At 37.4% G+C, this 24,601-nt stretch overlaps 1 protein-coding gene across 5 annotated transcripts in view; it reads right to left on the bottom strand.

Annotated features, from left to right (window-relative positions):
- Positions 1–24,601, bottom strand: part of TTC3 (tetratricopeptide repeat domain 3) — a 67,095-nt gene that overhangs the window by 13,435 nt on the left and 29,059 nt on the right. For all 5 annotated transcript variants that reach the window (XM_076353879.1, XM_076353888.1, XM_076353906.1 and 2 more), the window contains 17 exons: positions 22,356–22,422; positions 20,107–20,244; positions 18,961–19,041; positions 18,153–18,265; positions 15,775–15,901; positions 14,057–14,179; positions 13,768–13,869; positions 12,984–13,076; positions 12,225–12,289; positions 10,658–10,794; positions 8,109–8,423; positions 7,191–7,454; positions 6,704–6,750; positions 4,961–5,017; positions 3,499–3,575; positions 2,592–2,744; positions 1,317–2,226 (listed from right to left, as the gene is read on the bottom strand). In XM_076353879.1, the coding sequence (XP_076209994.1) occupies positions 1,317–2,226; positions 2,592–2,744; positions 3,499–3,575; positions 4,961–5,017; positions 6,704–6,750; positions 7,191–7,454; positions 8,109–8,423; positions 10,658–10,794; positions 12,225–12,289; positions 12,984–13,076; positions 13,768–13,869; positions 14,057–14,179; positions 15,775–15,901; positions 18,153–18,265; positions 18,961–19,041; positions 20,107–20,244; positions 22,356–22,422 (2,869 nt within the window). The remainder of the gene's footprint in view (positions 1–1,316; positions 2,227–2,591; positions 2,745–3,498; positions 3,576–4,960; positions 5,018–6,703; positions 6,751–7,190; positions 7,455–8,108; positions 8,424–10,657; positions 10,795–12,224; positions 12,290–12,983; positions 13,077–13,767; positions 13,870–14,056; positions 14,180–15,774; positions 15,902–18,152; positions 18,266–18,960; positions 19,042–20,106; positions 20,245–22,355; positions 22,423–24,601) is intronic.

The following is a 24,601-nucleotide window of genomic DNA, read 5'->3' as shown; positions in this document are numbered from 1 at the left end:
GATCTCTGCTAACCAGAATTCACTACATAGAGAACAGAAGAGGCAACAGTTTTCACTTTGTTGCATATGTTCAAGAACCAAACAGAAATTCCATTTTAAAAGCCCAGTCAGCCAAGTGACGAAATTCATCTGCCAGGACTGATGGGAAAGTAACTTACAGCAACTGCTCAGGAAAGATTTAAAGCGAAGAGAAGTTTTGTACGCAAAACAAGTTTGAAAAAAACATGTTAACATTTTCCTTACTTAGAAAGCAATACTAAAAAGACGACTATTTATCTTACAGCTATGAACAGCTATTCCTCCCTCAATGACAAGAAACAAACGAAGATGAGAACTCCTCCCCAGCAGTCCCTCTAGCAGGTTGGATAACATCTCTCAAACGGATGTGTGAAATTACCATACCCACAACTCTGAAAACCTGGCATCTTAATCCAAAATGTTTTCTGTAACAAATGTGGATGTGACCATTGTCTCCCTCTGTTACTTGAAGCGTGTCTTCATGAGTGGTGTATGCTGATCTGACTCTGGGGTACCATTAAAGAGTGAATGCTCCAGCCCCTCTTCCGTTCAGCTGCACGCCCTGTCCCTTTCAGGGTGTTCAGCAATGCTTTCTCTGCCTGTAGGACAAAACTTCCTTTTTTTTTTTTTTTTTTACTTCAGGAGGGAAAAGGAAAATGTGAGGGAGTTTGCCCTTGAGCTCACCCCACAGCTGGGCTGCCACTGTAAGACCACGAGGGAAGCATCAGCCAGCAATTGTTAGAACGTACCAACTATCTAAATCTTCAAATATTGTGAAAGTTAAAACAAATCACTGAACTAATTACAAAAAGAAAAATGATGACACAGAAGGACTTTCCTTAACCTCTAAAGCAAAGTTTAAACTGATATGCACGAGTTCCCTCCTTTGATCCGGGGTCAAAAGATCTGCAAAAATTTCAGGCAGAACAAAATTCAGTGACTGTCTCTTTAAAGAATTACAAATGAAAACCAAGAGTAGTTGCAGAAAGTTTCAGCAACTTAAACTGCAAGTTCTAAGGAAGTTCCCAGTCTGATAAACACTACAGTATCTTCCAACTCGTGGCCTTTTTTGGGGAGGTAAGTACTAGAGAATGCTAAATGCTACTTTTAAGATCCCTTACATTCAGGGTTGGGCTGAAAGTACTACTTGAATATTTGCTTTTGAAACTCTACACAACATTTGACCCTTTGGGAAGTCATGAAGAAATCATTCAAAAAGGAGTTGCTCTTTCCAGTGCTCAACAGTGTCATTTATCACTTAAAAGTTCTCAAATAACGGTTCCACTTCAATTTCTTACCTGAACAGCTATCATCCTTGTATGAGGATTGTTTTTCATTAGAGGTATACCTCTGCTTTCTTTTTCTGTCTTAATAACCTGTATACCACATTCAGCTTCATTTGTACTATTTGCAACAGCAAAATTGTCTTCATAAAATGTGTTATCCACGTTGTCCAGTTGGCACTGAGGGTCTTCATACGTTTGTATTTCAGTTGGTATAAAACTGCTGAAGACGTATTTTCTGTCTGAAATTGCTGATTCATCGTTATCCTCATGAGCTACATGATCAGCATAAATATAACTAGGTTGCTTGGCAACATTTGAAATGAGAGGCATTTGAGAAGGCACTGGCAATAGTCTTTCATATTGATAACCCCAGGAAGTCTGAGGCAAAAATATACCAGGATTTTTAGAATCGAAGCACTTTAGTAAAATGTCTGAAAACAACGACTCATTTTCTGTGGTATCAATATTCTGACTATGCAAAGAATGCACCAATTTACATGAAGTAGGAAAAGACATGGGCAAATACTGTGGAGTCTCATAACTTGCTACTGTTAAGTCAGTAGATGTTGCTATATGGGGTTGCTTAGGATAAAACAGCGGTTTGAATTCCTTAGCAGCTGGATTTAACTGTAGCTTGTTCTGGGAAGAATTTTCTTGCACATCACAGACTATACTGTTTTCTTCTTCATTACCTCCGGTCTCATTTCTGTTTGTATTTTCTTTAATAAGAAGCGCATGCTTTCTTAAGCAAATAAGATTATCCACCATAATGAAATGAAGGGATTTCAGAAGAAAAGATTTCAGACCACCTTCATCTTCTACAATCTTTCGAGCTTCTTCAGGGAAATGTTCATATTCCCCAACTAGTAATTTATTATTCATTTCCATAGGACCATGTTTTTCCAGGATTTGAGAGAAATATCTTAAAAAAAAAAAGGGGGGGGGGGGGCTGTCATTATTAAGCAAAGTTTTTTCATGTAATTCTAAAATCGTATTTCACACGTTACGTTTTCACAATAATACTTAAAAGCAAAAGAACCTCTAGAGCTACTGAAGAACAATCATTTGGAAGATGGTGTTCTAGCTAAGCATAAAAGTTTTCTGTAATACTCTTGCTTGTCCACATCTTACTAAAAACATGCAACTATTTCAAAGCATTAGTACATACCTTTAGGTACGTACCTACATATACCAGGACTCACATTCTGCACTTAATACAATATGTTATAAAAACTATGAAGTAATAGTAAACCCTTTAAACTGCTAAGCACAGAAACGTATACATACTCATATAAGCTCTCACAGGTTTGATCTGGGTTATTTTCCAAAAATCTTTGATAACGGTTACTATTTGAAATGTCACAGAGAGCTTCAAATTCCTCTAGTTGCCCCCGAAGGTATTCTGGGATTACAAATGGTTCATAAGAATTTGTAAAATCTCTGTAGCATTTAAAAAAAAAAAAAAAGAGAAGACATACATAAATAGTGCATATGAACAATAATTCTGGTCTCTGAAAATAATTGTGTTTTTCACATATACTGGAAACAGTGTACTGTATGGTAACTACATAGTGCTAAAAATGTACCCCAATAGCAAACTCTTCTAACAAGCAGAATAAACACTATCCCCAAAATACTTCTCCGTTAAACTTATTAACTGACCTGCCACTAGCTAATAATAAGGCCTAGCTCTTGCCTAGCAGCTTTCACATCTATAAGCAAGAGCAAAACCGGGCTCAGAATACAAGAGCTTGACTCCTGAATAACACAAATTCTGAGCAACGCACTACAGATTATCTCAATTCAACATCACAACCTGCTTGATACGGTGTGGATGGCAGAGTTCAGTTGTGACTGATGGAGTACGTACAAATTTATCAACTAATTCCTTGCTACGTGAAAATCGAACACGAAATAAGCAAGATCTTACTTGAAAGAATAGCTTTTGGCCTAGAAGATGTATTGGGCTGCAGCCTGGCAACCATTTGGTTACTTCCTACATTGTTAAGAGCTTTAAAATTCTAATACCCCTTACACCTGTCCTGGAAGCAGAGAAGTAATGGCTCTACACAAGCTCATATCCAAACACTTCGATGTTAACCCAGACTTGGTGTTTCTAAGACTGTCTTCTCCGGTACCTGCAAAGCACATTGGAGTTCGGGCAATAAAAGCAAAGATGCATGATGGTACTTACAAAGTATTTTCTTCTATAAATATCTTATCTTCTTCTCGTGGTGCTGTGCTAACGCCACTGGATAATACTAAAATAGACTAATTAAAAACAGATTATTATTTTTTTTATCTCACAAAAGTATATGCAAAATGATCCACTGTAAAGACTATGAGTAACTTATTTACACTGAACCTTGTTCTGTAACTTTATCATGTTCAGATGCTGTATTATAAACTGCAAAACTTTTAAGTACAATTATCAGTACTAAGCCATATCGAGAAAGTTCTTAATTAAAAATTATTAATTTCTTCTTCAGAACTTATTTTGGAAAAAGAAATTGGGATATTCAGCCCAAGCTCCCTCTTTTTTTTAACCAGTTTCATCAAAAACCTAGATGTGCCTGATTTTTCACTGAGTTTGGATTAAAAAACAACGCTACAGCTTCACTTTGTTAAGACTGTTGTGTAACTTCTTTCCACTGCCTTTCTAGGAATCTCTTCCTTTACATTTGAGAGCCTCCAAGCTTTAATAATTTTATTACAAGTAAGTCTGAGCTATCCCTAGTTCCACATGGTTTTAATATGACACCTGTTATTCTTACGTTCACCATTACAAATGTTTTAGTTGTCTTTTAATTTTTATCATCTAAAACTTTAGAAATACACAGACTTGTATAAATGCATCCAAGTCAGAAAAAGAAAAACCTGGCTGATGAGGACGGGGGGGGGGGGGAGGGGGGGGGGGGAATCTTAAGTTTACTCTTGAAATTCTAGTAAAATTATAAAAAGGTGGGGACATGGAGGAAACAAAGACGACTGTATCTGAAGCTTTCAATAAAGCAAAATCCTAGAAAAGCAGGACAAAAGACAGTATAAGTTTCAGGTAGGATATTATTCCTAGCAATATCTATAAACTACTGAACAACTAATAACATTTTTCTGAGCAATAAATGGAACGCTTGCATCTTCAGTCACTGATACGCCCGTAAAAATTATCAGAAAAGACAGTTAAAGACATAATTTCAGATCTATTTCATGAGGTGTAAGGACACATTTTTCTTTCTGAGAATGACTGGTAAAGTGTCCTTCTCCAAATTTGCTACTTGTCAGTGCAAAAGGAAATGGAGCATAAAGTATTAATTACATAGTGCAGTCAGTGTACTGTATTCACAGGGTTTTTTTCATTTTTCCATATGGGAAATTAAGATCAAAACAGTCATTCAGAATGAAGACAGTGGATAGACTGAATGTATTGGTATCCAGTCAGAGCCAAAGTTATTTATGAATAACTTCTTTTTCTGACAAATTCATATTTTAACAAAACAAAACTGTATTGATTGAGTCTTAACAGCATTATTTTACTTCAGGAAAAACTACTTCAAGAATGAGTCTCCACAAGGTATTTAGGATAACAGCCTCTGTCCATCTGAATGCCAGCAATTCTAAAAAAACCATTTGTAGTAAGCCGCTAAAAAGTTACTGACCCTTGAGTCTTTTGAGTTCTTCTTCCTGTTTTTGTTTTTAACTTTGATACCGTTAGTCTGAAACGGAAAAATAAAGTCACTGTTTTTTTCATTAGAATAAAATTATGATGCATTTCCAAAATCAGTATGTAAAGTTTAAGACGTTTCGTATTAAAATTCTCATTCTGGTTTGACCAGCAAGATTTACAAGGTTAAGCATGCAATCTTTCCCCTCTCCACTCCATCCCCAGCTGGAAAACACAAAAGGGAACAGGGCTTTGCAAGATTTTATTCATTTTGTTCCTTTTAATCATTTTCCTCTTTAAATGCATAGAACGTTGATTTTTAGAAACAGAATATTGTATCCTTTTTGTATTTCAGGTGCTTACTCATTACTTATAGCTGAAATTGCATATTTAAGCAGCCCTGACATCCCTCACGACAGGGTTTCGTTTGGGGAACAAGCAGCAAATAGAACTGTCAAACGTTCTGGTCACGTCAGCTTTCTGAGATATGCAATGATGAAGGAACTAAAATGCATCTTCACTTTTTAACAGGACTGTGATTATACATTAACATAACTCTACTAACAGTAACTTATGAACAGTTTATTTTAGGATATAAGCAACGCTGAAATAGAAGTAGTTTTATTGTAATGGCTTTCATTTCGTTCTCGGATTTCCAATTCATGACATGAAAAAGCAAAGGATTTCACATCTTATTAAGATGTATATTAATTAATTAACTCTAAAGCTTTATTCTGTAGCAAAAGTAAATCTTGCTTTTGTACAGATAAATTTATCTGCAGGCTAGAATAATTTCAAATGAGAGCGCCTCAAACACATAATTAACCGAAATACATGACATACTTCTGCCAATTAGAATGGATTTTCATTAAGATACTAATCAAAAAGTGATTCAGAATGATGTACAGTTTAAGACTTATGGGTTGAATCTGCAAAGCATTGATAAATTGTAATGAACAAATGCAAAATATGTCTAAACTCACTTCAAATTTACTTTGCTTATTAGCGGAACAAATGTCAAATTCCTAGCCTTACAATTTAACGACACCTGAAGGTAAAGCTGGGCTACACCACCTTCCCATTTGTTACTCTGAACTGTAAAATATACAGTACAATTAGTGTCCAGAATTATGCAGATTCAAGTTAAGCACACTCGAGGAAGAATCAGGCTTCAAGTTCAGTTGTCATGGTAAATATGCAGATACGGCAGGTAGTAGGAGTCTCTCTGTTTGTAAATGGGGCACTTTTTTTTTTTTTAAATTCCCCAGTGATACTTTTAGAGAGACTTTTTCTAAAGTAAACGCCAAACTGCAGTTATCAAGTAATATGTAAACACTATTCCCATGCACCTTATTTGCCTTATTTTCCCTATCCAAAGGAGGCGATACAGCACAGTGTACCCTCATCTGCTTTCACTACAGCTTCCTCATCTGCGTCCTTGAAATGCTCATAATCTAAAAAGGTATCTTGTTGGTTTGTGTTTTAACTAAAGAGAAGACCCTAAACAAGTATTTTACTGACAGAAGTTTAGGAAAAATGGTACGCAGTCTTCAAATGCTTTAAGAAAAGGGGGGGTGGGGGGAGAAGATAAAACAAAAGAGTAAATCTCTAATTAGGTCTGAAGGATGATGATGTAAAACCAAGAGATGCACCTCTCTATTCACTTTTGCACATTTTTAAACCACCACACTCATACTTGTTTCTGAGCTTATCCCAAACAGACGTTAAGTTCACTTACCGATATATTTTCATTTCCCTGCTTCTTTAATATAACGGTAGGGTCATCTATTGAAAGGATAACAAAGTCACATCCGTAAACAGAAACAGTAATATTTTATGTAACTTATAATGGTGAACTATGAAATTATAGTAATTATAATCCTTTATCAAATACCACCAAAGCATCTCGAAGACTGTAGTTGCAGAATCTTTATGCTTAAACTGAAAGATAAATACTTATTTTGGTTGGACAACATATATTACGCATAAAGGTAAACTCACGTGCTGGTTGTGACACGTGAAACAAAACAGCAGAATGTAACCTAAAAACGGGCGGCTTGCCTTTTGAGGCCATACTGCCTTTTAAGCACTGAACACAGAAGATCCCATATAATGAGGCGGTCAGTAGTTTGCTGAGGTTTCGGCCTTCTACAGAGCCCATCAAATGTGGTGTAAAAGCAGACAAAATTCAATGCTTGCAAGAAAGATGACCTTTGCATACTTACCCATTTTATCAAAGAATTCATCTAAAGCTTGATGAAGAAATGGAAAATTTTCTCTATTGTCTTCTAACAGCCATATAAAACAACGGGTTTTCTCTAGGGGTGGTTTTAAGAAATAATCACGAATTTCTGTGTCTTCAGAACTAGTTGTCACATAGTCAAATTTACTACCATACTTCTCATTCCAGAGTGTGGTTAAAATAGAAAGGTCAAGCTCTTTTAAAAATTGTCCATACTGAAGGAGAAAGTTCTTTGTAGCGGTCAGACCTAAAAGAGATGGAAAAAACCCCACCAATTCATTCCGGCTTCAGAGTTTTGGTGCTTACAGTGTGATATTCCTCTTCAAAGAGGAACAGTTTGTTGTAGAAATTAAATATACCGTAGTTGAAACAGATTATGTAAAACCTTTTGTATCCTGAAAATGCAAACAAAAATGATAAATGGAGAGGATATAAATTTTACTCTTAGTCAACACCAAATTATTATTTGTATAATAAATCTATATAAATTCCTTAAAGGACATGGATGCAACAGAATAGGATTAAGAACCCAAATCTTGTCCAAGGTTTTAGCATCTTATTATTTACACAAATGTTGTCATTTAAGCCTATTCTGGAATTTAAAGACTTTAAAAAAATAAATCTGTTCAATTTTCTCTTTCCTACACGGACAAAGCCCTGCCCACAGCAGAATGTTTTACTCGCAGAGACAAGAGAGGTTGTTCCTGTTTTACCAATGGCCATACTTTCTTCTCTAGAAATCCTGGCTAAGGATCAAGTAAATGAAAAAGAGGAAAGCTTTACTTTACCATTTGAAGTTAAGAAAGCAAGACTGGAAAACAGGGAGGTTATCTTTTCACCTGTAAACTGAACAATTATGACAGGGTAAAGTCTTCTGCTATTACATAAACACATAGCCTACCCAAGTTGTTAAGATGTTTCAGCCACTTGTGTAATTTGGGATCCACTTCTTCCAGCTCACTCAGCACATAGATAAAACCCCTTGTTTTTACTCTGTTTTTTTCCTGAATTAAGTAACTGATGAGCTGCTCCATCACTTCATGTGACATGCTGCTAGTTTTGGAATATGATGTGTAATCCTCCTCGCTGATTACAAACCATGAAAGTAATTCCTTTAATAGTTTGGAAGCATCGCGAACAGCTGTTTTTATTTGCTCAGCATTTCGACTGATATGCTGCAGGACTCCATCACCAGCATATAAATCCTGAACATAACCTATAACAGGATTTAAAAAAAAACAAACAAAACAAGATTTCATGTCTGTTTACCACAACTAAAAACATCACTTTAAAGTACAGATAATTTGGACTAAGTGGTGTTTTTAATTATTTGCTTTATCACAACACTGAAAATTACAGAATATGTAACTTTCCATATAAACTAGCCTGAGCATTATGAATCTGACACAACATTGGTTTAGATTTGGTTTACACAAAGAAAGAATCCTTAGCACCTTCGCTAGATTTCAGAAAGAAAAAAAGAAATTTACCTGCCAGTAATAGTACCTTCAAGCAACTGTCTATACAGATTTATCTGTGTGGGCTGCATGCCAGCCCTGATGCAGAGACCGAACTCCCCCAAGCATCAGTCCCCAGAGCAAATGCACGCTTCTGAACGCTCAAGCATACACCCAGTAGCAAACCTTTGCCCTGACCCTGCCACTGGTTCTTTGTAGAACAAGAGTGAAAAAGATTACTGGCTCATACCAGCCTTCACCTTTCATTATTCTTCAAGACCACACATTTCTAGAATGCCACTTTCAGAGCTTAACTGACAGTAACTGTAGTCAAAAGATGCAGATCTGAAAAGATTTTTTTTTTTAAATAAAGCACTACATATTACACCTAGAATAATTAAGCATTGTAACACAAACAGTTCCAAGCACACTAACAGATTCAATAAACTCTACAGGTATAAGCCATGCCCGAGTTTACCTGCAGGAGTCTGCAGAAAAAACCTCTCTATCTTACAAATGTGCATACAAACAAGTGCTCCTCTCACTTGCACTCCTCTCCAATTGACAAGAAGATTTGTTCTTGTTTAAAGGTAGCTATGGCTGCTAAAAACAAGACAAAAAAACCCATTTGCAAGCTAGCTCTCCCCTGAAACTGGCGCCTCAACCTCTCAGACAGCTTAGGCGATTCAATTAGATGTTTTTTGAAAGATTTCCTCATGAAATTTCCCCAAGTGAAAAAACAGGGGTAGCAGATAGCTTGTCTCCAAAGACATGCAAGACTTCAATTTTATTACGGAATTAACTCAGGACAAATTAAAAAGGTTGGCCAACACCAACACACAGATTTTTGCAGAACTGTGTTAAGTTGCTTGGTGTTGACATATTCCTGCTCCAGTGTCCCAACTTTTACCCCCAGTACTTCAGGGTGAGTGTTCTTGTCACACCAAAGGCATTTTTAGTTCTTAGAAGTTTTAAGGGCATTTAGGACAGTCAAATCACATACATGTAACTGAGTGACCTGCAGTGGATGCAAGGACCAGAACTAAAGATAAGCCATAGGAAAGGAGATAGCCCAGACTGTAAAAAAAACCAACACAAAGTCAACGGAACGTGATTTTAGAAAACCACATGGAAGCAAAAATAGTAATCTATGGTGCTAATAGAAGGGACTACTCTCAAACAAAATGGTTAAGAAAAAAAACCTGAAAAGATTAGCACCCGAGAGCTTTTTAAAGAGAAAGTGACAGGATATGCCATTGAACAGGCAACAGGGTTCTGGAGAACTCAGAGTGTGCCACATAAGGGATGAAAAAGTGCCCTCAAAGTATTTAATATGAAATTCTACAAGGAAATTAATGTGAGCACTATTTTGAAGTTAATAATACAGACAAAAATTTAAAAAAAAAATCCACCCAGTTTTTCTTTGCACTGTAGCTTGCCCTAATACAAAACGCAGTGGGAGTTCACACCTCTGAAATACAGAACGCTGTTCCAACGTAACTGGAACACGAAAGCTGAAGCATTAACTGACTACATACTTACAGGTTGAAGTATTTTCTTTTCCCCAACCCTCTGAAATACACTTTTCAAGTCACTGCAGTTTCTGCAGTTAGAATATTGTTCTTTCTTTATCTGAGATGCAGTTCTGATTTATTTCTGTAGCAGTGTCCTAACTTGTTGGCATAAAGCTTTTTCTGAAACCACTTTTAAATAGATTAACTTGGAATTTGAGCCTGTGCCCTCTTCAGACTGCTTCTTCATGAACCAATGAAGCAAGAATAAAGGTTTTCTACAAGGAACTTAACCACAGAATAATATCTTACAATTATTTAGAAATTAAAAACACAGCTGAAATAAAAAATAAAAATGCAAGTCTTTAAGGGGGGAATTACATTCAATATTAGTATTCTTCTATAATTTGACTTAGGACATTCCAAACGCCAATGATACTACCCCGTGATAACTTAGAACAATAATCTATACTTCCACATACCACTGTGATCACTGTATTGAGATGGTTCATTTCCCATCTGGTTTTCTTCTGTTTTCTTTTTAGCTGAATTCTGTGCCTCTTCTCGTGCACGTTTTCTTCGTAATTTTTTTTCTTGTTTCATTTTTAACTTCCTAAGACTGAAAAAAGCAATTAAGCAGTGAGCCTAACGTTAGATGAGATAAGGTGCCAAAGGAGTTAGGCACATCTCAATTATTTTTCATGTCTTACAATAGCTATAAGCTCCATTCTACTATAAAATATTATGCTGAAAAGTACAAATATAATAAAGCTAGTTTTCATTTAGAAGTTCAGAGACCACAAAATTTCATAAAAGTTTCATAAACATCAAGTACGTAACTGTAAGAGTATCCTCAAGATGCAGTAATTTTTACTCCCATTAATGAAGTCTGAATTAGGATTAACTTAAATACCAGCAGTTTTTTTCTTAATTTATAACTCAGCTTTTTGAACCAAATATTAACATTTGATTTCCTTCACTTTTAAAAATCAATTTTGTTCATCCTCTCAGCATGATTCCTCATTATTTATAACCTTACTTGATCAAAAAGTGTAAACTCAGTTATGTCAAAGGTATGTGCATCAGCAAAAGTAGCATCATTATATGCAGCTTTTATTTCCACTGTCTGAACTTTCACACAAAGTTGGTTAGATAGTAAATGCTGTGAACAGTGGTGTTGAACTTATGCCACACAGTGATACCTCTCCCATCCAGCTAAAAGTCTTGCTGAGTTTCTTCCCTCTAGCGAGAAGAAGGAATAGAACGATGCTTGCAATCTCAGACTGAAAACAGAGGTCGTATTCTAATCTAGATACACATGCAGTGAAAGTCAAGTGTAATTAAGACACTCAATCCATTAAGAAGAATAACAGACACCCATTGTTTTAGCATTCCAATTGTTAAGTATCTTAGCACAAATGAAAGACACATATGGAGAGCAAAAGTAAAGAAACGGTCCTCAAGTTCTGTACACAGCCTCCAAAAAAATCACACTTTTCCCAAACAACATGTTACTTCCCTGCCCACATATTTCACAATGAAATTAGGTTTCAGGTATAAAGACTTAAAGATGACTGCAGCAATTTATATTCAAAAACTATTGGTTCACATTGCCAGGAAGTCAATGGTGCAACGGACAATTTATCCCTCAATACAGAGGTGTGGAAAATCAGATTTGCATCAACTCATATCCTGTATATCTGAAAACAGTTTCCTGTGACCAAACTGAAAATGTTGTTTTTAAAGAACTGTATGACCACTAGAGAGCTACCAATAATTTATTCAGCAATACCAGTTAATGCCCTCCTGTGCTCATTATAAATCTGTAGCTCTGTATCTTCTTTTACAAGTTAATTTAAATGCTTTTATAATTGGATCATAACATATTTTATCAGACTTTTTAGTTTATCGGAGGCAAAGGGCAAGAATAGCTTTCCAAAGTACTTGTGGTATTTTAGCAATTCTTAAAAAGGCATGAAAACCAATCCTAGAGAAAACTGTTTTGTTCTCAAATTGATTCAACTTAGTTTTAAATAGTAGAAAGCTTACCTTGAACATTTCTGTTTAATACTGGCTCTTGGTGGTTCCTTGGTTTTTGTGATTTTTTGTTCAAACTACCAAAATAAGTGACATCTTATTAATTAAATTTGGGTTACAATGCAACATTGCTGTACTCAAAACCCAGGAACATTTGATGCTTTGGAAAGCAGTAAAAGTAATACTACAAAAGAGATAACGCAGCCTACATAAGCCTCATGAAGGTCTACCTAAAATTATCTTCTACTGCTACAACTTGGTATATAACAATACTTCTTTATCCGCAGAAAAGACAGGTTGAACGGTAACACAAAGTCAGGAAGAACTGGAGGCTGTTTTGCTTTACCAGTGGGCAGGAAGCAAACTTTACAATCTTGGTTTTTGTTTGCTTCTCACAGACCAATACTGCTCTGGGAAGAAGCATCCATCTTCCTGTGACTCTGTAGAGGGTACGAGCACTCTTCCAATCCAGTTATTTCATTTAGCAAGATTAGCTCTGAGTTAAACTAACAGTTCCTTTCATGTCGCACAAGCTAAATATAAAACGAAGCTCCAGTTCCCATCCATGACAATTCTAACCAATACCATAAGGTAATTCCTGCTCCACCAGTAGAACAGGTAATTAATTTTCCTAAATAATACTCAGATTCTGTAGTTAAGATAGCATATTACTTATGTGTTTGCAGTTACAGTCTCATCTTCACTTTATCTCCTTTACCAGAGTAAATATTTTAAAGATTATTTTCATATTTTGTATGAACGTTTACTTACTTCACATTTTACCAGACCAGAAGAACTGAAAATAACTATTTTTGAAATAAGGCCTGTACAATCAGGAGTGAAACACAATTCTTGAAGAAAATCCTGTAGGAGAAGATGATACACACAACAAAGATTTAAATTCATACAAAAACTATGTTCTTATACAGATTACAGTTTCTTCATTTGAGGTGACAAAGGTAACTAAAGCTAGCGCAGTCCTAAACTCTTACTGGATGAGGAAAGCAAGTCACAACTGACTTGGCAAGGACCGCAAATCAAAAGGATCCTAGATCTGTGGCATATATATGTTATTCCCAAAGCTATAGCAAAGCCCCTCCTCCTCCAACTTCACGTTCAGGAGTCAACTTTAAGAATATTCTTTTATGAGTTCATACCCTGCCTGGGTTTCCCTTCATTTTAGACTGGCTGCTGGTACTGTATTTTGTGAAATTCCTTTAGACATACTCAATATCAAACTGTTGCTTCAACAGCAAGACTGTAGAAGGAATTAAGCTTCCATGTGGGAGGACATAAATGATGCAAGATAAACAGGCTAAGCATACTATGCCTTCACACAGACAGGCCTTTCTTCCGTAGACAACAGCAAGCTTTACCCACACTTGCATGTCAGACAATTTAGCAAGAGACTCCTCTTTCCTGTCTCTCCTCCTGCCATTGTCACGCGGGTGGAACATCAGGCTGTAGCACTGCACTTATCAGAAACCAAAGGAATGCTATAATCTCGACTAAAAAAAGAAAAAATAAAACGCTTATTGTCTGACACAGCTCTTACCTTATCATTTTTATCACTGTAGTTTGTTGTTTTCAACTTTTTCCAACAGCTGATATGAAACTCCACTCTACATTGCTGACAGCAAGTAATACGTATAAAACCCTAACATTGAGAAATAATATGAATTTAACATCTTTAAAAAAAAAAACAAAACACAGAAAACAGTGCACAACTTAACAGTAGATAGGATAAGATGGTATGTTCCAGATAGCTCTTTAACATGACAGGTGGCAGAAAACATGTAAACATGAAGTTTTATTTCCCAAACCCTTTTAAACTAAAAATTTACCTTGAAGTCTGGGTCTGTAAAATATATCTGGATTTTGGAGTGGCCATGGCATTGCTGATATCGACAAATTGCATCTGGTTCTGGAGGGAACTTACATTCCTCAATACAATTCTTTAAAATCAACTGAAGAAACACAAAATGATATAAGACAAATTGCACAGAAACCAGGAAAAGATTCAATGTCTACTTACAAACTTCTAGGGAACCCTGCAGTGAAACACACACCTCTTTTTGAACAGCAGATGACTAATACCGAAAGAACAACTCTTTTCTAGTGAAAGCTATGGAAGATTGTCCTTTTATGGCAAAATACTCAAAAGCTCCTTTGAACTGCTATCAGCTAGGCACTCACAGCTTCCCTGTATGAAGGTTTATCTTGGATCAACGTTTTACACGCTGACCGATTCCAAACGCATGAGAATAATATTAAGTTTTCCATTGCCAAAATGATGATCCAGATTACTCTGATAACATGACAAAAATTCAGTGCCTGCTCATTTCTGTCATTTCCCAACATTTCAGGAGTGCCTCACCTGGGATCTGCATTACAGGGTCAAGTATATTCCCAGGGACAGCTCAGACCTGGCCCTGCACCGGCGCTAGTGAGATCTCCCAAAATAGCGTCTGAGGTAAAGACATTTCAGTGGCTTTATGTAAAGTCAGTTCAAGTCCCACAAGGTTGGCATTAAGCCCAGATTAATAAAACATTATTCGAAACAAACAGACCACCAGTTACAGCCTTTCACATATTTGCATTATGCTCTCCAGAAGTCCCAGACCACTGATGTATTACTGTGGCCAGACTACTGTGGTGTCAGCTGGGGGTCTATGAGAAATCTTTAGGTGAGATTTTGTTTAGGAAACAACAGTACTGCTGCTTCTACCAGAAACAAACAGGTCAGTATAGTATAGCCAAGTTCATACACTGAATAACCTAGCCTGTTCTACTGTGTCAAACTGCCTCCGTGCAGAGGAGCTCATGCATCTTGCCTCTCATGGCATTTGTGAAGGGTTTCTGGATAAACCATAACAGTGACACGATTATAGTTTAAAAACAGTAACAATATTTAAAAAAAAAAAATCTCTTCAGTGTGAGAAAGCAATTTGTAGTGTCAGAACCGCAAGTTAGATTTTTCAAGTCAAACAAGGAATTTTACCATACAACTCCCACTGCATCGACCAAGAACTACAAGGTCAAACTCTCCTATTTGGTTTTAAATATAGCACGACTGCTGAAATTTTCAGTTTCACGTTTTTGCTAATTCAAGTTTTTAAGCGGCTCTCTCTAGCATTATGTTGCGTATAGTATTCACATCTACTTAAAGTTTGGTAATATGCAACTAAGGAGTCAACACATTATGAAACACTTGGAGCAGATTAGAACCATATTATTACAGAGAAATACCCAAGCATAGAGCCCGACACAGAGCCCCCACCCTTGTGCTGTAAATGGGATGCTTCCCAGGTGTTGAAATTTGTCGTGGCAAGAAGAGTTCCGCTCTGCAAAGTCCAGGCCTTGGGGCTGACAACACTCTAGACAATGAGCAGCAGCGCTTGCACTGGCTGCTCCAGGTTGAAACATCCCTTCTGCCCCCATCTTTCTTTGGCCTTGACAATGGGGAGGCAGGGAGGAGGATGACAACTTTTTTTTTTTTTTTTTGGAAAGACCATTTGACAGAACGGGTTTGTATGCTTTTTTTTTTTTTTTAAAAACATACCTGTAAATTCTCTGTTCGTGTCTCTTCAATGACCTGAGATGTTGTGGGCCAAGTTAATACTCCAGGTACAATCTTATGATTAAACATTGTTTGTGATTTCATGAACTGATCGAGCGCATCTGAAAATCTGAAGTTTGAAACAAGTACATGTTCAGATCATACATGAATAAGTTCTACATGGCCTGTAATACTTTCGCAATTCATTTTACGATCCAAGGAAAAAAAATGGTAACTGTAAGAGTATGTGGAATGAAAGAGCACCTGGTTCATTAAGTTATCTGTTTAAGGACTCTTCAGTATCAAAGACTCAAGGTGTGAGCCAGTAAGCCAGCCTGGGTAAGGGGCCCAGAGTCCAGGCACAGATATGAGGCAGACTGAGAGCCTGCGCTGATATTCAAGGGACCCACAAACATGGGTGTGCTTGTCAATCTAGACAGTGAGGGCACGCGTATGTTCACCAGTGACCTTGAACCCTGACCAGCCAAGGAGGAGGCACAGGACACTGCTACTCGTATTTGTATTTTACATGAGTTCAGGTAGTGCTATACATGGGAGCTGCTCTGCCTGGGGTAGTCTGGGTGGCCAGCTGTGTTGTCGTGTGTGCGTGTGTGTGTGTGTATGCACCTCTTTGGGACACGCATGCAGCCTCGCTATGGGTCAGAACTGCCAAGGGAAACAACAGCCGCATCTGTGGGACTGGGACAGAGACACCTCCTGGGTCTCAGACTGCACCTGGCAACACTGCAGCAGTTGGAAGGAGGAATCCCCTCCCAGCATCCAACACTAACTAGGTGCTTTTAGATATTCCACATGAGGAGGGTTTAATGTTTAATATCAAACTTATTTATTTGGCATTGTATTGGGTTTATGTGGCAAAGTTGGGCAGGGGGGAGGGGGCCACTGCTGCAGGGGCGGCCTCTGTGAGGAGAGGCCAGGGCTGCCCCAGTTCCAGTTGGCTCCAACGAACCCACCAAAGGCACAGCTGAGCCCCTCAGGCAAGATGGTGGCACCTCAGGGAAAGCATGGGTAAGGGAGAACAAAACATACTGCATGGCTGTGAGGAGTAAGGAAAAAAAAGTGTGAGGAATAGCCCTTCAAGCACCAAGGGAAGAAGGAGGAGGGGAGGAGGTGCTCCAGGCACGGAGCAGAGATTCCCCTGCAGCCCCTGCAGAGGACCCTGCTGGAGCAGGTATCCACACTGCAGCTGTGGAGAACCCCTGCCAGAGCAGGTGGATGAGCCCCGAAAGAACTGCGGCCTCAGGCCCACGCTGCAGCAGGGGAGGGGGGGGAGTGGAGGAAGGAGCGGCAGAGAGGAGCTGTTACGGACTGACCACAGCCCCCACTCCCCATCCCCCTGCGCCGCTCTGGGGAGGAGGCGGCAGAGGAGTGGGGAATGAGGGAGTGAAGTCGAGCCTGGGATAAAGGTGGTGTAGGGGGAAGGTGATTTTGGTTTTTTACTTTGTTTTCCACCGTCCAACTCTATTTTAACAGACAATAAATTAAATTATTTTTCCTCAAGTTGAGTCTGTTTTGCCTGTGACTGTAATCGGCAAGTGATCTCCCTGTCTTTATCTCAACCCCTGGGCTTTTTCATCTTATTTTCTCTCCCTCTCCCATTGAGGAGGGGGAGTGGGCGCTGGGTGAGGATCTGGCAGCCAACCAAGGTCAACCCACCACAGGCGGTATGGGGGATTTTGATTAAGCAGAGCAATACAGTGATACAGTGAAATCACAACACAAGCATAACATAGCCATTGCAATACACAGTTGACTCAATACAAATGTGATTCTCATTACCGGTGTCTACATGCTTACCTTCAGAACGCTGGGAAGAAATACCGCCAGGAATATGTGGGTTGAAGCCAGCTCAAGCCCTTTGCTCTCAAGTTTATTAGTTGTCCAGTTTCTGCACTTTATGTTCAGCTGAGCCACGTATACACTCCCCCCGTCTCCCCATGCTGGTCTGGCTAGCTCAGGAAGACATACTCTTTGCCTGTCTCAGGGAACCCGATGACTCACTGGTGCAGCTGCCTTATCTAAACCCAAGGTTACCCTCCAGTTCTCCCTGGTGTTGAGATAAGTTAAGCTTTCTTTACGATACATGTTTGCCCAAGATCATCATTTTTTGCCCTTCTCCTGTGAGCTCTCCTCCACTGCAGGGGTGTGCTGGTCAGCCATATCCCCGTGCCCTGGAGTCCACTTGATTCAGCGGCTTCCATTACATCCTTAGCAGTAACAAACTTAAAGTTGGAATAAATGTCTGATGTATGAATTTAGTGATTAACAAAAAATAATTAAAAAACCCGAAAAAACCCACACATGGCTTCTCAAATGAAAATATTTTTGTATCAAATATTGAAGCTTTATATTATACCAACCTGTTTTGTCTGAGGTATACTTTTCCAATTCCATAGTATGCCAAACAACCAAATCTTTCTTCCTGGTACTGTTGAATTATTTTCTTAAACTGGTCTTCAGCCTTTGTCAATGCCTTCAAAATAAATTTAAGACAAAAAGATGTGACACTTTGCCAGAAGCTTTTCACTTTTCCTCTCCTTTTTTTGCTCCAGTAGAGTGGGTCAGTATGCCCTATTCTTTGATCAGTCTTATGAACAGCAAAGGGAGTCTTATGAACAGTAAAGCAACCTTATGATCACACACAAAGGCTTCCCTTTTTTTAAAAAGGGAACTTATTGTGTAAACATGGGCTCCCTCTGAAATAATAAAATTAAATGATTGAGCTCACTAAGACACTGAATATTTTTAAACACTGCAGGAAAAAAAACAAACCAACCCCCCAAAACCCCCAAACAACCCACACTTCTGTTTTGGTCTTTTCCAGAACCAAAAGCATTCTCTTTCTCTTGTTTTAGAAGCAGAATGTTTTGTGTTAGAAAGACTAGCGCATAACCACATTACAACAAAGTAGAAGAAAAATAATTGACTATACTTCATTAATACTTAAGAATCTCATTTGAAAGCTTAAAAAGAAATGTTATTTGGTAGCTTAATTTATCCAAACCCATTAAAGATCTAGTCCCAGATATTAAACTGTATGATTCTCAAATGTGACAAAAGCTTTCCTTTCCCACTCATTTTATGTCCGTTAAGAAGAGACAAAAATGGATGGCCAACTACCTGAACCAGCATTTTTAATAAAAGCAATAGAGTGGCTTAATGTCATACCTCAGGTTGTCCTATTCCAAGAAGAGCAGTGGCATGTCCATAGATGATTACAACATAATTAATAATACGAAGATTCAGTTGCTGCAAATAGAGTCAAATTATAGTAGCAGCACACACAAAAACACTTTGCTGGTAACTAGAACTTTACTGTCTACTGTGAATTGAAGATCTTCACTACAACAGAGCTAGGAAACCCTTTTCTCATCCTTCTTACCGTAACCTCTACCCAGATTTATGTTACAATTAGCATAAAAAGTTAAGGTTAACTACACCTTTACTGCTGGTCATTTGGCACCCTTATGTATTTCAAAGTAATACATCCTGAAACATCTGCTTTTAGAAATGCTGTAACTACAGGCCTTACTATTTTGACTTCATGCAGTGCAGTGTGTCTTTGCTATATTTCATGTTCAGAGCTGATTTTTTTTCTTTTTTTCAAAATAAAAAACGCCCTTTCTCAACCTTTTTCTTCCTAATAAACTAGGTCACAATTCCAGATGGATTGGTGCATTACTTGCTTGGACAGACTTCTTGTTGGCACTGCAACAGCCCCTACTAAAATGGGAGCTTGAAATACAGCAACGCATGTGCACACACATTGTCACACAGAACTTGTGTGACTTAATACTACAGTACAATAATTTAAAGAAATCTAGGACGACAAATGGGTCAATGGCTGATTGGCTAGATACACATATACAACATTTCACAGTATTTGCCGTCAAAGAGTTATCTGACCTGAAGAATATAAATTCTTTTTACCCTACATTATTATGAATAAAGGTTAAGCTGACAACGGACAGTAGTTTCTTATCAAGTAAGGTATTTGATAAGAGTATCTTATATTATTCTTATAAGAATATTATTTTGGTAAATATTTTTTAGATTGCATCTAGAAATGCATGTGTATGCTGAACATTACAAAGATACATCCTATGCTACTATCGTTTTTTTTATCCTGTTCTCATTTGTAAGCTCCTTGGCATACTTATCAATGAAACACTTGGCATTTGTGAAATTTGTGAAACATCACAGGCAACAATTCAATAATAATGACGATTTTGGTGGAAGGAAAGAAACAAAACACGGTATTGAAAGCATAAACTTCAATTACACTAGTAAACTAAGTTATTCCTCTCAGTTTACCTTTAATTCCAAAGGATTTAGAATGCTCAACAATTGTGAAAAGGCTTGCTCAGCACTGTGACACCGCTGGTCCATCAAGGCTGTATAACCATCATGAACAAGGGATTTAACCTCTTCTGGCAACATAGTTAAATCCACCTAAAATATTTAGGAAAACAGTAAGTCCAAAAGAAAATGGTCTTTTTCTTTTTTTTTTTTTTTTTAAAGCAAGCAAGCTATTTGCTAAAATACTTATCCAACAGACAACCATTAAAATTCTGTACTTTCTACAGTTTTATCACAATTTCACTTTTAAAGCAGCAAATCAGGTACATTTTTATAAAAATCTGTTTTAAATTCAACTTCTAAAAACTTAAGATTTTCATGGACCTACTGCTGCTAATCTCTTAAAAATCTAGTTTTTGTTCTAAGTTTAGATCCTTTTCTCTCTAGAAAGTTTCAAGTTTAGTTCAAGCATCATTTTAATCCTTCTTACATACAAAAAAAACCCAAACCACCCCAGACTTATGACTCGTACACTCCATGTTGTGTACAAACATTTTTGAAAAACCTGAGAACTATTTCCTTCTGCCTACACTTTCTCTCCATCTAGGTTAATAGTTAATGCTAGAAGGTTTCAGAATGCATTATGTTATTAGCCTTTCACTACATATACTTCCTGAAGTCTGCGGGAATTTCCAGCAGTGAGATTGTAAATCAAGACAAGCAGTTGCAGAATTAGGAACTTGTATTCCCTTGACCTGCTGCAACACTAAAATAAAATTAGCTCTGGGAAGCAGATCACTGTGCCAGGGTAGAAATAATTTGACTATTTAAGAAGCTCCTCCAACACCTACTCCTGCATTCATAAGCAAAAAACAAAGAGTAACAAGGAGGCCCACCTGTGTATTTTAGGCCACTACCTCATTTCAGTAGGAATTAATCTTCAGTATGAAGTAATCCTGCTTTACAAGCTTTTCGTTAACTGCACCTTTCCCCCCTCCCCCCGCGTTAACATTTGAGTCGGGGATTCTGAAGACAGGGTCGTGGGCAGGGAAAAACTGAAAGAATAGGAAGGTTTGGAAGCATGGAACATACTTTTGAGTTGCCCGATCTTTTTAACATTATTCTAATGGTGTACTTAATTGTATTCCTGTGAACTGAATTAGGCTTTTGACATACTAAATTTAATGCATGTCCTGAATGTATTTTCCTAAGCATCTATCAATTTCGATCTTACTTTGTCTTCATTCTGTCAACTGACCAAAAAGGACAAACGTAAGAAAATACCCATGATCCAGTGACAGTTATAAACAAAAGTGGCAGGGACAGTGGAAACTACAAATAGATACAGAAAAGACCAAAATGCAGAAATGAGTTAATGAAAAAATTATTAAGACATTTTAATTTCCTAGAACTACTGATACAAGGTAATGCTGTCAGAGCATATAGTTATAGAACAGAACAAATTATATTAATTTAATGTTAAGCTACATGACATAGGAAGCTGATTAAGCCAACTAAAAACGTTACTTTTGATACTAGTAATGCATTAGCCTTACAAAAAAATAGGTATTTTAAAGGAAATAAGGGGTCTTAGTGCAGGCAGAACCTGCACCTTCTCCTGAATACAGTTTTGTTTATGAGGTAATTAATCAGAATAGAGATTTCTGGTATCTACTTCCCCAAATTAACAGAGAGGAAATGATTAATTATGTACATCCCCATGATTTCATTCAAGAACTTTGGGATACTCATCATTCATTGCTGATAAGACCTGAGAAGGAGAATTCTCAATTTATGAACTTTATATAGTGTTTTAAACAGACGCTCAACAAAATGTTACATGATTATTTCCAAATGTATGTATCAAACACAGGAAAACATACTTAGTCAGAACTTTGGGAGGGGTATTATAAATCCCTGAATGACTCCCAGAGATTTTTGTAGTTTTTCTTACAAATTAAGATACAAGGGAGCTATATTACTAACTCATGGTTTTAGCCAAGTTATTCTACAACTACACACGAGTTTAGTTACACTAACTTCCACTGTGAGGTCTTACAGGAGGGGAAGGAGGAGAAGCAAAAGAAGACTACCAGCAACAAGACAGTATAAATCAGTGTAATCAGGCAATCTTTGTCTCTTGATAAAAGTCAGGCTAAGCATGAAGTGTTACATTTTTCTATGGACCGAGATTTTGGACAGTGTTACTAAAAGGTGACAAATCATTTACGCTTAAGGATGTATGCTAATGAATTGCCAGTTACCTGTTGCACAGTACAGAAGAGTTTATCTTGGATGGCTTTAGACTCTATCTTCAAATCAAGGTGATCTCTACAAGTAACAGGACAATGGCATCATGAGTTTGTACGTGTACTTTATATGTAATCTTATTTTCAAGAAACAGAAATTTCTGCGCTGTTATCAACTACATCACATTTGCCTACATGCTGGAGATTATTATGGCACACTTTCACAGTCGCAATAACAAGTACTATAACACTATCATGGATTATGGTACTATTCATATAGTTCGTATACTTCTGGCTCAGGAATCACTGTGGCTTCCGCAAAGTAGCAGTCTTCTCCCCATCATTTTAGTTCTTTTATCTTCTTCACCTTATTCTCAGCTGAGTTGATCTTATAAAGGGGTGGGATAGGTGACTAGAGAACTTCCCTATACCAAAGGCAGCAGTATAAGAAAGTGCTTAGGCCTCCTTCCCCTCCTCTACTCTTCCCAAGTACAAGATCCTTTATCCTAGCACAACCACCGCTTAAAATCAAATACATGTAGCAGCTATTCATGGTAGGAGGGAGAGCAGAGAAGAGAGGCACAGAGTTGTTCTTCCCAGCTCTTTCTTTCTGCTACTGCAGCAGAAATGCCATGCACAACTAGAGAATGCAGAAAGTATAATGAAGAGGCAAAGTATTGCTTAATACTCTAAACTAAATCCTCAATGCTAAGATTGCTAGTGAATGCTTAATGCTACTATATTGTCTTTTGCTAATATACATTCAGTTCTGGCCCACATTCGAAGGCATCAAACACTCATCATCTGAGATAAAATTCTTTACCGTGTCAGAGGATTCCCTAGATTTTTGGAAGCCAAGCAACTTGCTAATTACAGAAATGGAGATAAGATCGTAACTGGCCATGCACCTCACTTGTTGAGAAACACTGTATTTTTTTGTAAGTCTAAATAAACTTCCCTGAGAGAGAAGCAATTTTGCAGTTACTTTAAAGATTTGTTCCCACAGTGAATGCTGTTTTCCCCCTCCTTAAAGTGAAAGGAGAAAGAAGTCAGTGGCAACCCAGTTAAATAACATAAATGACCGCTCCTGTGACAAAGTTTCAATTGTCCTAGCTATAGTGGTATTCAAAAAGAGCTACAGAAAAACAAAAGGACTGTACTGTAATAAATATAGATTAAAAGATGGTAGGTTTTGTGGTCACACTTAGATTAGGACTGGGGATAATCAGGTTCAGCATCCAAGTTTCCTAAAGGCTTAGACTCTTCTACATAAGAAATCTGCCTTTAAAAATTACCACTTAATGGAAACTTTCCTATTTCAATGTAAACGGCTTATTTTGCTGTACCCCTCAGCTGTTTTTAATCATCCTAAACACAACTAAAAAACACCAGCTGAAGAAGCATACAAGCAAGAAAGGACAGTCAGAACTTAATTTGTCTAATTTCACAGCTCAGGTTAAAACACTGAAAGATTCCATCTCTGCGTGTCCTTAAGTAGTAAGTCATCATTTGCCTCAGTCACCTTACAAATAAGTCAGCAACAACAGTTCTTTACTCCTTAACTATCTATTAGATGAGGAAATTCGTTGGCATATGGAATCACCTATAAATGCAGCAATTTCCCCAAACCTGTTTGCAGCATGTTGGCCCCAGTATCACTGGAAATAATATTTAAAATAATATTTAACAAAGGAAAGAATTATAACAGCTGGAAGCATAAATTTTGTCCATAAAATCTATAGTACTTTTTACCTCAACTAATTTAATTTTGGCCCCAAACCACCAAACATACTCATTTACATTCAGCGTGTTCTACAGGGAGTATTCATGTACTTAAAATTAGACATTGATATGCTTTAAGTGAAAATTCAAGTCTACAAACAACTAAAGGACTCTAAGTAAAAGTTCTTTTCTGTTATTCAATCCTGAGACTGACTCACAATGCTTCCTCGCAGTCAAACCTCTTCTTCTTAGTAAGCACATGAAGTGTCAGAGAAGTTTTAAAATTTATTTGGTACACAGAGTAGAGCTAGTACAAAGAGGCCTTGAAAATAAGATAGAGTTTGAGTTATGTTGTGGTATAAGTTTGAATGTAACAATTGGAACAAGATTCCTATTATCTTTTGCTATAAAGGAAGCACATTTTTTGTTATGGCTATACTGTGTGCTTGCTTTTGGGCAACAGTTTTTAAACAGCTTTTATTAAAATTGTGCCTTCGTTTACTACAATTCAACTGAGGTTTGGAAAATACGTAGTTTTC

The sequence above is a fragment of the Aptenodytes patagonicus genome, chromosome 1 (assembly GCF_965638725.1).
Source record: "Aptenodytes patagonicus chromosome 1, bAptPat1.pri.cur, whole genome shotgun sequence".
Taxonomy (NCBI): domain Eukaryota; kingdom Metazoa; phylum Chordata; class Aves; order Sphenisciformes; family Spheniscidae; genus Aptenodytes; species Aptenodytes patagonicus.
The sequence above is the reverse complement of the archived record's forward strand: the minus strand, read 5'-3'. Positions and strand labels throughout refer to the sequence as shown.